Source organism: Equus quagga, chromosome 18, assembly GCF_021613505.1.
Source record: "Equus quagga isolate Etosha38 chromosome 18, UCLA_HA_Equagga_1.0, whole genome shotgun sequence".
In the NCBI taxonomy this organism is placed as follows: Eukaryota; Metazoa; Chordata; class Mammalia; order Perissodactyla; family Equidae; genus Equus; species Equus quagga.
Genome location: NC_060284.1, coordinates 4,413,188 through 4,426,592, shown reverse-complemented (window position 1 = coordinate 4,426,592; position 13,405 = coordinate 4,413,188). Strand labels below are relative to the sequence as shown.

The window sequence follows — 13,405 nt, the reverse complement described above, 5'->3', positions numbered from 1 at the left end:
ATGCAGCTTTGGAAATCCATGAACAGTCTAGCTAGGAGACCAGGATTTCTATGCTGATTCTTTTTGAGACACAGTATTCACGTTGCATGAGCAGAAGTGTGTGTGTGCCGTGGCAAGGGTGGTCAGGGCAGAAATCCAGAAATCCTGTCAGATTATTTTTGCGGCAGATGTACTATATGCTTTTCATATTCTTTCCCCATAATTTTTCTTAAGTGTGAATCGTATTGGAAGGTGTAATTCAAGTTTGTCATTATATTCCTACAGGTACAAAAATAACTTAGGTGTCTAAAAATATTTTTGAGCCTTTTAATATACATTACAAATATTTTAGACCAATCACATTTTGTTGTGTGTAACATATTTACAAAACAAAAAATATATTACAATAAATATGAATGAAACAGTGAATCTGATCAACAACAAGCTGTCACAACCAGATATTTAAAAGGAATGCAGAAACCTGTTGGTCTGCGTATGGTAAGAGTTTTGAGATAAATAGGGGTCCAGAATTATAATGTATCCGGAAAAGAGATGGGGGAAATCCCAAATTTAAGTTAGGTAAGATTCTTTCTCATTGCTAATTACATAATGTTTAATGATGTTTTAAACTGTGAGCATTGATGAATTATCCAAACATGATACAAAGCTAATATAGTTCTATCATTTCAAAATGTACGCGACATTCACATAATATCCTTTTAAGTATTATCATTATATACTGTAGCTCACACGCTATCTACAAATGTGAATGAGAAAAAAACAAGTCACAGCAACATGTCTCACATTCCAATTTTAAATAAGACAAGCACATAGTGGATCAAACATTATTTTATAATATGTTAATAAATAACACCTAGTTTGTTATGGTTACCTTGAACAGTTTACAGCTGTATATTTAAAAGGAGAACATTTTCTGCGAGTTTCACATTGTCAGTAAAAGGTAAAATAAATAATGAACCTATATAACCAAAAAAAAAAAAGAAAGAGCGTTCTATATAGAACATAAAGTATTTTTGACATGCTGCTTTTCCAGTACAGTTTGCCACAAGAAACTTAAAACAGAAACAAAAAATGATTGTCTTTTCAAAAACAATTTTTGAAAGCTTTTCACAACATTGAGCATGAACCTTTTGGAATTAGTAAGGAAATCTTTTTGCCCATCTGCTTTGCATATATGTACTATGCACACTGTGCATGTGCACGCCAAAAGAGAGCTATCAAAGTTACAGGCTCACAACTGCTTACCCCTCAAAACGAGAAATAGCCAAAACACCAAACCGAAACCCGACCAGTCTGAAGTCTGCAAAGGTTCCATTCTTGCTTTGCTTTCACAGATGTCCCTGTGTGAATGTTGTTCCTATGGTTCCCAACTACTTTTAAAACAAGAAACCCCACTGTAATAATCCAAGGGGTCCAGTTTCACCAGTGGGGAGGGGAACCTGGTTCCTCAAAGCCATCTCCTGGGTCTGAAGGCGAGCACAGCTCTGCCACTGCACCTGCCCGTCTGCTTAGTTCTCAGCGTGGCCTTCTATGCTCTTCCCACCGCCACGCACAAACCTAGAGGACGCTGTGTCACCACTGGACACAGGTCCTGCCAATCTGCTTTACCACCTGTCTCCAGCTCAGAACATTTTCTTGGCTAAGCACAAAGAAGAGCTTTAAGCCTTGTGGCAAAATTAGAAGTTTCTTTCAAATCAGGTTTAGAGTTGTTGTTACAGTATTAAGACTTTTTCTTTACACAACCACAGCTTTCTAAAGGGAAAGGAAGGGAGCAGCCCAACTTTCTGTTTAAAGATTTCTACATCCGCAGAGTCCCTATTTTCTTTCATCAGCATTTTCACTAATTTTTACCTTATCCAGGAAGAGGTGGTGGTAACCACTGGAATTGTAGTATAGTTCTTTGCATAATTCAAGTTCTCTTACATCTGTGGGTCCTCTTGACCACAAGAGTGTACAGCATTATGCTAAAGACCATGGTCAACTTCCATTTGAAAAAACTCTTGATGGTTGTGTTCCTGGAGTCTACGTAAAGCCGTTGCTCAAGTTACATCTTTCCAAGAAAATCTAAAACACATTAGTTAAAATCCAACATGTAATCCTATTATCATAACCCTTGCTCATTAATCCTATTCTCAGCCAACGAGATGGGGGTCAAGCCTTCGGTAGCCTCTATTTTCCATTTCCCCACAAAATGCTGAGTAGGCTCGCAAAGGGCAGGCTGGAATGTTGTAACTCTGCAAGGTCATCTGACTAAACGTTCCTCTCCTGCGGTGGACCTTTTATGGTGTTGACTTGAGAAAACCAACATCCACTCTCCTTATCAGCGAGGAATTAATTCACGAGTAATTTAACAGTTTAGTACTGGATACATGTTACTGGAGTTTTTGGTTCATCTGTGAAAACCTCAGAATTGTGACACACACTAAGCGTCAGCACAGGTCTGCAGCAGAAATGGAAAATCTCAGGAATTAATACAAGGGCTTCTGGCCCTGATTTTCAAATTCAGACCAGGCATCATTGAGCTCCATGAAAATCATCTTTGCATATTGTTCATAGGGTTGCCCAGTAGCCTACAGAAAAAAAACAAAACACACATCAGACACCACACACCAAAATTGTATTCATGTTAAATTTTTCACTGCGAATATGTGGGCTCTAAGTAATTGAAGTTTTTTCCTATCAGGCCTTTTTCTCTTTTGACAGCCCGCTCTGTGTGAGCCGAATCACTACAACCTCCCCAGAACACCCTCTCTCTAGAATTTCTCATACGGTGGTAGTCATCAGCCAACAAGTAAGTCAGTGAGAGCGCGTAGGGCAGCAAAAGGTGCGCCTCCATTCTCCAGAAGTATCTACCAAGGGACACAGGTTCCTGACAGCCTTTCTCCAATAGACTGTGTTTCTAAACTCATATTTGAGACCCAAAAAATTAGTCAGTGGTGAATCTTACAGCCAAGTAAAGCCCCATTCCGTTCTTCCTAATATATATTTTGATTTCTTTTCGCTCACTTTGTAAAGTATAACTACTTGTTTAAATACCCAATTTTAGCCCATGGACTCTATTTTATCATATAAATGGCCTAACAACCAGCAAATTGAAAGTATGATGTTTTTAACACATGCTCACAAAGAAGGGAACAAGGAGCAGACAAGCGACATGAGGGCAGGCTGCACTCACTTTGTCTGGGTGCACCACCAGCACCGCCCTCCTGTACGCTTTCTTCACCTGCTCCGGCGTGACGAGGTCCGCCATGCCGACTGGCTTCCACTTGGTCTCCCCAGCCCACAGCACAGTGTGCATCGTGGAGAGAAGTGCTCTGATATTTCTCTCTTTGCCTTCAATCCATTCCAGAATCTGTAAATGCAGGGAGAATTAAGACATTGAAATGCTTTTGAGTCCAGAAGGTCTTCAGGGGGATGCCCCAGCAACCTCACAGTACTTGGGGCTCCCCGCATACTCCAAGCTTTCCCTCTCCTGGAGTGCTTCTCCAACTCCACCTCCACCTCCTGCCTTGTCCTTCTGGTGACCTCTTCATCATCCTTCAAAAGCCCGCTCAGGAATTCCATACTGTTCACCTCCAAGATAAGGTAACTGTCTGTGCATTTGTCTTTCCCAGCCATTAGGCAGAGCTGCTCAAGGAAAGTACTGTTTCTTACCTATCACAGTATCTCAGGAACCAAGTAGCCTGCCTGGCACAGAATAGAGCTCAAAAAAGTATGTTAAATGAATTGATCCACATAGTCATTCATTCAAACTATTCATTCAACCATTTGAATCTTCATAGTTTGAACAAATGAGGTGAATCAGTTGAAGGGTTCCTAACTGCCCATCAGCATTTAGCACATAACAGGAGCTAAGTGCCTCTCTGGTGCTGAAGGAATGGTTGAGTCAACGTTAATGATGGCTGCTCTCCCAAACCATTAAATACCCTGTACCAACGAAATAACCAAGCATGGTGACCAAGATATAAATGACTTCCTTTTATAGAAAACTGTGAGTTTGCCTCATAAACAAAAGTTATCAAGTTGGAGCACCAAGTTTTGAAGAGGAATATATAGCGTCCATGCCATTACATGAAGTGAAAAGCAAACGCAAACAAAGGACCCTTCACTGTACTCAGAAGAGCTCTGTCTTCAACAGTGTTCCCACCTGTCTGGAAAGACATTGTTTCAAAGTGTGTCAGATTGGCTGGCTGTGCTGGTCCTGGTCCTGGAGATGCTTTAACTGGTAACAGGTTACCAGTTATCTTCCAGTTTGTGACAGTGTCAGCATATTCGGTAATTGTTGCCCAGGAATTCAACCTTCCCATCTGTGGAGAGCATTCCAAGTCTCTTGACCTTTCAAACTTCATCAGCATAGCCACCCTTCCGTTTCTAAGCTAACCGGGGTCCAGCTGTCCACACAACGTCCTCATCCATGAAGTAAGGGGGTTGGAGTAGCTGGTTTGCAAACTTAAAAAAACTAACTTAAAAAAATAGAGAAAGACTTTTTTCCGCAAAATCAAATCTTACCTAGGCTCCCAGAATCAAAAACAAATGAAAGGAGAACTGCTCTGGTTAAAAGTGGAGGGGAGCCGTGAGGAAGCCAGGAACCAGGGACGCTGCTGGCTCACACGCACAACCTTGTCAGATGACCTTGTCCTACCGGAAAAGCACGCTAGCTCAGGGGCTCACTCACCTTTAACTTCTCAGGATCCATTTCCTTAGCCATTTCTTCCTTTCTCATCTCAGCGATTGTTCGAGGCCCCTTTTTGTCTTTGTGTGCATTGAAACCTTGACCAGAAAGAAGGTCTTCAAAATCAGCTGCTTTTTGTTTCCCTTCTGCAATATAATTTTTGAAAAATCATTACAGTCTTTACTCTTAAACATAATATCACACTATTATCTCATAATACTTAGAGTTTTCGAGGGGCTTTCACATGTATTAATCCTCTTAACCCTCACACTTACCCTGTGAGTAGGGTATGAGACTGTCATGCCCATTTTGTAGATGAGGAAAATGAAGTCTGGAGAACTTACGAGATCTGCCCAGAATCATACACCACGTCCATGGCAAAGCTAGAACTCGAGGCTGGATCGTTAGACTAAATCCAATTCAGCAATTCCGTTTCCACCGTAGCACGTTTTTCAGATGAGGATACTCATGATTCCCCGCCCCCATCCCAGTCATACGCCTACTTAGTGTCAGTTATGGGACTAAGACCTGGGTTTTGGTTCTCGAAATCCATGCATGCCACCACTTTCCTGCCCACACCCAGCTGTCAGTCCTAGTCAGTCACATGTTCTTTTGCTCCAAGTCTGGTTGTGGCCTCACAGTGTGTCTCAGTCTGTTTGGAGAGGCAGCCTAGCATGGTGGCAAAGACTCAGGGGACGGACTCCCCAGGTGGGAATTCCAGCTCTGCCCCTTATTAGCATTGCTCCCTTGGGGCGAGTTACTTATCATCTTCATGCCTCAATTTCCTCATCTGTAAAACAGGGATGGTGTTAATAATCCTTCTTACCTCACAGGGTTGTTGTGAGAATCGACGTTAACACTCTAAAGTGCTCAGAACAGTGCCCTGCTATTTCAACGTTTGTTCAATGAACCAAAACGCAGCACGTCGTGCAGTCAATGCCCATCGACCAGAGTTGGTGTCTGAATGGAAACCCATTTGCCATCTCTGTATGTCAGGTGCGCTGTACACACACTTGCACTTGCACACACTAAAATGTAAGTGCTCTGAGACGAGGGGTTTTGTCTGTCCTGTTCACTGCCGCATCCTCAAGGTTTTCTACACTGAAGATGCTCCATTAATATTTGCTGAGGAAGACACCTGCCCCACATCCACTCACAGTAAAAATGGACAGGAAGCCACATGACTATGGAACTGTTCAAGCAATATCCACTGCTAACCAAAGACCAACGTGAGGCTCCGTATTCCCAACAGAAGTCCCTGTCATGCTGGCATTGCGAGAAGGCCCCTGTGACAGCCAGGAGGGTGTGGCCCTTAGGAGCAGGGGTCCTGGAGCCAGATGGCCTGGGTCTGCTTACCAGCTGTATGAATTTATGAAACTACTTTATCAATCTCTGCCATCGATTCCTCAACTACAACATGGGGCTGGTTTTGAAGATTATATAATAATACGTTAGAACTGCTCAGAATAACACCTGACATAACGCGAGCACTCCACAAACGTCAGCTCCTGCTACGAGGAAAAGTCGAAGCATATCCTGTTCCACATTCCATAGACAGAAAGCCTGTTTCCTCATCACGTTCCTGTGTGTTTCATTCTCGGGTATCATCAAACCAGTTGGAATGTAAATGTATCATAACAGGCCTTTTCACAAACTCAAATTTAACCAGCCCTGCTATGCAAAAGATGTTATTTTTGACTCATCAAGACTCCTATTCATAAAAAAAAAAAAGGAATCCCATTCAGAGTATCCTCCAGCCTTACCTGTTGGCCCATTTTGTGTAGTTTTAACTTTCTTCTCAGAAAAGAGGAAAAAACCAGCAAAGGAAACCCAATGATCTCAGGAACATCCACCAACCAGAGCATAAGGAAGACCGAATGCCCAAGACACTCTTCCAGTCGGGACCAGAGCAAATGCTTGAGAGGTTCCCACCCTTCTTGTCTACCCCTCTTCCAAAGGGATAACAGCTTCAGAGCCCCCTGCCCCTCCACTCGCATCCATTCCATCTTCATTTAGTGCCTACTACGTGCCAAGCACTATGCTGGGTGCTAAGGATAAGGTGGTAGAAAAGACCCAGCTGCTGCCCTCCGCCTGGTCTCAGCATGGAGAGACGGACGAGTGAGCCCGCAGTCGCAGAACAACACGACAAGTGTTAAGAGCATGGTGAACCCAGGTGCTCCGGGCACAGAGCTGGAGGTGGGGACCGTGCTGCATCTCTCCAACTGGAAGACAGCCTCGGAAACTACGGGAATCGCTTTCTGTCTCTTCTTCACATACACATATTATGTACACATATTTATGACAACACGGGGCCCCCACAGCCCGGCTCCGCACACTCGTCCTTACCCAAGTGAGCTGCTCCCTTCCCACGCTCGTTCTGGCCCCCAGGCACGGCTGAGAAGCTCACGTTGTAGTTGGGGCGGTTCTGGGGAGAGGAGTGCACCATGCTGGGCTGCGGCCTCGACGGTGGTGTCTGCTGCCAGCTGTAGCCGCCCCCCTGCTGCCAGCCGCCCCCCATGGGCTGGGGAGACGCTTTCTGTGGTGAGCTGAGAGGTGGAAACCCCCCGCCCAGTCCAGTTGGTGTGGTGGGTTTGCTGGCAAATGAAGAACTACCTACAGAGAAAAAGGGAGAAGGCAGGCAAGGCTTGTGTGAGTAGCCTCTGATTTTTATGTCCCAAGGGATCATTTGCAATGACTTTAGTGGACATTTAGTGCCTTTTTAAGGTATGTTTTAATAGCCTCATCTTTGCTTCAGATGAACAAACTGCAGCTCAGAGCAGTTAAGTGATTTTCCCCAAGTCACACAGCCAGCAAGTGGCAGAACTGGGACTTGACTCCAAGTCTTTGAGTCCAAGCCAGTGCCACTGTGCCATCCCTCCCCTCCTTCCCACCTTCTAAGCAGATACTGTTTCAAATGGCAAACACAGGGACTAAAACAGAATACGGTCACTCATTAAGGTGCTACTTCAACTTCAGATATGGGGATTAATCCTTGCTATAAATACTAGCATGGTTAGTAGCCAAGAATAAACAAAGATGTTTCTGAAATTTCACAAGTAGGTTTCAGTTTCACACTATGTGCATCTCCTTGCAGGAGAGTAAACACAGCCGACACTGACAACTCTGAACACAGCAAAGGACCTTACTCAAGCTTTAAAAAAATGATATTACTGGGGCTAGCCCAGTGGTGCAACAGTTAAGATCACACGTTCCGCTTCAGCAGCCCAGGGTTTGCTGGTTTGGATCCCAGGTGTGGACCTACACTCTGCTCATCAAGCCATGCTGTGATAGGCATCCCACATATAAAGTAGAGGAAGATGGGCATGGATGTTAGCTCAGGGCCAGTCTTCCTCAGCAAAAACAGGAAGATTGGCAGCAGATGTTAGCTCAGGGCTAATCTTCCTCAAAAAAAAAAAAATATATATATATATATTACTTTATGCCAGGAATTTAAATAGAATCCTGATTTCATAATCTAACTTGTAAGTACTCACTGCAGGCATTCTGGGCTGTTTCCAAAATATGAAGCCCAGCTGTGGCTTGTGTTTAAAAAGGTAAAAGGAGAAACTGAATGTGATGGTCTCCAGAGGCCCTTTCATGCACCAAACCCAAACTAACAGTGCTAATAAAATAAGTAACATTTCTAGAGCGCTTCAGAATTTACACAAGGTGTTCATGTATGTTACCGCCTCCAATCTATGCAACACTCTTAGGACGCAGGTAGTATCATTGGCCCCGCTTTACAGATGAGGCAATCAAGGCTCAGAGAGGTTTACTGACATGCTCATGATCACACAGGTAGATAAGGGAGCTGGGACTTGATCACAGGCACCCCACCTCCAACTGTCATACTCATTTCTTGTACCTAGAATCCCTAATTCCTCCCCAGATCGCTAAGCCTTTCACTACAACTCACCCCTATTTACTGTCTCTTCCTTCTGTAGACATTCCTTCTATTCTCATCTGGGACCCTCTTTCCCTTCCCACTGGGGCTGTTGCATTACGGCCACAGGACTTGGAATCAATCTGAGCTGGAGTCTCAGCTCTATCATTCATTCAATCCTGCATGTGTTCACTTATTCATTCATCTATCAGTGTTTCTTGAGCATCTGCTATGTGCCAGACACCGTGCCAGGTGCTGGGAACACAGCAGAAAACAGTCAACAAAGAATCCTTGCTTTTCTGAAGATTGGCGAAAGGCTTGGCCTCCTTGAGCCTCAATGTCCTCATCTGTGAAATCAGAACGCTGCCTACATCACAGGTAGACCATAAAGACACAGGTCATGGGAAAGTGCTTCACTAACCCTGAATGAAGCGAATTAAGAGCCCCTGGGCCCTCCTGCCAACAGCACGTCAGCATGCACCTTAGGCTGGGCAGTCGTTCTGCACTGGGATTTCATTTTACACTTTAAGGATATTTACTATCTTCCTTCTGAATATACATATGTTTATTATTTAAAAATTCAGTCAATAGAGAAAAGCTTAAAGGATTTTTAAAAACCTTCCATATTCCCATCGCACTGTCATTTATTTGTTCATTGATGGAACACCGTTGAACGTCTCCTACACGCCAGGCTGTAGGCCCAGTGGCGAAGAGGCAGACGCTGAGCCTTCTCTCAAGGGGCTCATCAGCGTTGCAGGACTTTCTGAGGTCTGCCCTTGCAGAATATTTTCCACCCATTTTCAGCAATTCTAATTTTTAATGCCACTGAAGCAGAGAACTGACAGAAATACAAAGCAGTAGCAAAACCCAGAGGCCACTGCCATCCTCCTTAAAAGCTAAAGCAGCGGCTGTCGACCTTGACTGTGCACTAGCAACACCTGAGAAGCTTTTAAACTCCCTGTGCTCAAGCCGCAGCCAGACCAATTAAGTCAGAGTGTCCGTGGGAGGAACTAGTGTATTGTGGACGCTGCTGTTGGTACCAGGGTCGTTCAACGTGAAAATGCCTTACAGAGAAGGATGCTGTCTTTTGTCTTTGCTGAATTGCAGCTATGCAATCTGGAAGTTTAATTTACAAATTAAACTAAAGCAACTGCCTAGGAGTCAAACACTTTAGGCTGCAGCTCCTGCTCATACACCTTCACTGTGTGGCTTTAGGAAAGTCACTTAACTCTCCTAAGTGATGTGACTTGAAAAACGGGGAAATTTAGAAAACCAGTTTTCCCAGCAGTTTTAAGAATGACTGCATTTCAAAAATGACAAAGGACTCTTGAATTCCGCCTAGATTTGCTGTTGTAGTGACACAAGTGTAGCTATTCTGAAAGTATATTTGTTGTCTATTAATGTTGTTGGGATCCAGGGAAATAGAAGATACATGTACAGAATAGTGGAAGGGAAGGAAGAACCCTGCGGTACTGGATGGAATTATAGACATTTACACCCACTCATCTCCCGTCTCTAGCTCCTGAAACGTAGAGCAGTGGCACCCACCCCAGTGCCAATGATCACAACGCACAGATTTTGGTTTCATTCCCCATAGAAAGGAATGAGGATTCCTCGGACAATGACTGATTCCAGGAGTGGGGTGTAAACATTTTAAGACAAGCCAAGAACATCTTGTGCCATAAATAAAGTTCTCAAAACATGATGGAGTCAAGTGCAAAGGGCATAGAAGTCAGAACAAAGGGGCTTTCAAAAGCCAAATCTAAGAGGCCGGCCTGGTGGCTTAGTGGTTGGGTTTGCACACTCCACTTCACCGGCCCTGGGTTTGCTGGTTCAGATCCTGAGAGCAGACCTACACACCACTCATCAAGCCATGCTGTGGTGGCGTCCCACATACAAAATAGAGGAAGACTGGCACAGGTGTTAGCTCAGGGACTATCTTCCTTACCAAAAAGAAAAAATTTAAAAAATTTTTAAAAATCTAGGACAACATGAACATTAAAGGAAATAACGACAGTAATGGATGATAACCCACTGAATCAAAAGTAAAATCCATTAGTCCACTCTGATGAGAGAGAGAGAAGAGATTCTTCCTTATAGTGAAATGCCAATTAATATACGTAGAAAGCAGGACAGAATCAGAAAAATCACAATTTTGCAAATATCATAGTAATGACTGTTTCAGGAAGGAATCATTAATGAATGCTAAACCCAGCAGGGAAAAGTCAGATGAAGAACAGGATATTCTCAAATAGGATAGTCTCAAATTCTCTCCCCTAGATTACTCATTAATTACAAAGGGAAAAATGGTAACTTTACAATGAAGAAAACTGGCAGACATCACCTTAATCAAGTGATCAAAATTAACAAATGGAGACTTTTTAAACTGGCCTGTACCCGTCAAGTATCAATGTCATGAAAGGCAAAGAAAGGCTAAAAATGGTTCCAGATTAAAGTGACTAAAAGGACAGGACAACTAAGTGCCAGATGTGACGCTGGATTTTAAAAAAGAACTTCCTCTAAAGGCCAGCTCGTCAGAGAGGCCTTCCTGACCACTTGCTCTCTACAAGAACACCCCCACCCCCCCATCGCTCACCATCACTTCTCTGCCTGATCTTCCACAGCATCTGCACAGAGTGACGTGTGCAAGCTCCAGAGCCAGCCTTCACGGTGTTGAAACCTGTGACTGGGGCGTGTCTAACATTTTGTGCCCCAGTTTACCTCATCTGCACAATGAGGGTTATAAGAGTCCCTACTTCAAAAGATTATTGGGAGGAGTGAATGAAACGATATCTGTAAAGCACCTAAAATAGTCCCTGACACACAGGGAAGCCTCCAGGAAACAGTGATCGTTGTTTTTACTATTTGACAGCATATTATATATTTATCCGTTTACTATTTGTTTTTCCCTCTAGAACATAAGCTTTAGGGAGGCAGGAATTTTGTTTTGGTTTTGTTTGGGTGGTTGGTTGTTTTTTATCAAAACAGTTCGCACATAGAAGCCATTTAGTAAATAGTTGTGGAAAGAATAAATGGATAAAAAATGAACAATGAATGAGATTTTATTTGAAGCAGAATTTCAACTGATGCTATTATTTTAAAATGTGAAGCTTACATTAAGATACAAAGAATGGGGGACTGGCCCCATGGCCAAGTGGTTAAAGTTCTGGGCACTCTGCTTCAGCGGCCTGGGTTCTAGGGTTCGGATCCCAAGCACGGACCTACTCCACTCATCAGCCATGCTGTAGAGGCCTCCCACATACAAAATAGAGGAATATTGGCACAGATGTTAGCTCAGAGCTAATCTTCCTCAAGCCAAAAAAAAAAAAAAATAGAGGAAGATTGGCAACAGATGTTAGCTCAGGGCAAATCTTCCTCACCAAAAAAAAGAAAGAAAGATACAAAGAACAGGAAAAAACTCGAGAGTTCTTAAAAGAAAAAAATGTCTAAAGATTATATAATGGAAGGTCAAGATTCTGACACTATTAACAGTAGCCATGCTCTCATTCCCTGCTCCAAATGCCTCGGGAGGGCTTTCTGAGAACCTAAACTACCTACATGGCCGATGCCAAACTTTGTGGCAGGGCTAGCCCACCCTTCTTTAACAACTCTGCACTGCCCAGAGGAGGGAGGAAAAAAGAGGAAGAAGAGTTTAAGAAGTGCTAGTCCTTGAACTACTCCTTGAAAAGGGGTTCCTTGGTAAAGCAGTTTGAGAACCCTGCATACTACATCCCTTTTGGGGAGCATCACCACGAACACTGATTCTCAGAAGTTTTTGCAGCAAAGTGCACTGAACCCAGTGTTTCCAAAATTCCTTGCTCATGGAACACTTATCCTGTAACAATGACCAACATATGATGAAAAACACTTTGGAAATACACTACAGAAAGTCTATTTTCTGTATGGAATTTTACAAACTGACCAGAGAGTGCCGGATGGGGCAGGGAGAGGGATTCATGTGAGGATCTCCCTGGTGACATGCCAGGGAGACCCATGCACAGCTGGCCCCACGTGGCACACATCTGTCTGACCAGCCTCATTCCCCCACACCTGCGTTGCCTTTGCTGCAGCCGAACTCTGTTGTTCTGGAAGTTCTAACTTTATTTACGCTAATCCAAAATCAGGCATCAGAGAAACGGATTGATTGGGGTTATTTCCAACCCAATATTTGAAGTCTGTTTCCATTCCTTTAAAGCCAATGTGAGGTTTTATAACATAGCTTAAGAATACACATGATTTTAGGTCCCAGGTAACAAGACTAGCTCATTCACACCAAAGATTTAGATTGGAGGTTTTGTACCCCATAAGCAAATGTTGTTTATGTCTTAACCTTCTAAGTTTGTACCTAATGTCCCAAGGTCAGCAAAAGGATCCAGAGTCTGGGGTTTGCTCTGATGGGTGGGAGTGCCATGCGAGGACCCCGTTGGGCTGGTGGCAGCTGACTTGCTTCCCATCCCAAAACCTCCTGAAAAGGAAAGAAGATCATTGAAAACGAGTTAGTGGTCCAAGGCTGAATTCCGAAACTCAGAAATCCAGAGCTACTGCTCATCTTGTCTCTGAGGGCAAATCGGGAAATACGTTAAAAGTTGCTAGATCTTATTTCTCTGACTCAAGTGAATAGTGGCCTGGAGCAGGGGCAGGGAACTGAGAAGGCATATGTCGTTTCCTGGACACATATGAACTATCATGTCTGGTGTTCACCTCTCATGTCACCTGACTCCATTCTTTCCTCTAGGATTTGGAGTCAGGTCTGGATCTGAATTCGGGCTCAGCTACTTCCTGGCTCAGTGACCTTGGGCAAATCGAGCTTCAACAATTTCTCACTTGTTAAAAAAGGAAACAACTACTGC

At 43.6% G+C, this 13,405-nt stretch overlaps 1 protein-coding gene across 6 annotated transcripts in view; it reads right to left on the bottom strand.

The window, feature by feature from the left end:
• Positions 1 to 292: 292 nt before the first annotated feature.
• The window catches only part of DNAJC6 (DnaJ heat shock protein family (Hsp40) member C6), a 134,125-nt gene continuing 121,012 nt past the window's right edge, over positions 293 to 13,405 (bottom strand). For all 6 annotated transcript variants that reach the window (XM_046645794.1, XM_046645792.1, XM_046645793.1 and 3 more), the window contains 5 exons: positions 12,901 to 13,020; positions 7,019 to 7,285; positions 4,676 to 4,818; positions 3,176 to 3,352; positions 293 to 2,570 (listed from right to left, as the gene is read on the bottom strand). In XM_046645794.1, the coding sequence (XP_046501750.1) occupies positions 2,469 to 2,570; positions 3,176 to 3,352; positions 4,676 to 4,818; positions 7,019 to 7,285; positions 12,901 to 13,020 (809 nt within the window). In that variant the 3' untranslated portion in view covers positions 293 to 2,468. The remainder of the gene's footprint in view (positions 2,571 to 3,175; positions 3,353 to 4,675; positions 4,819 to 7,018; positions 7,286 to 12,900; positions 13,021 to 13,405) is intronic.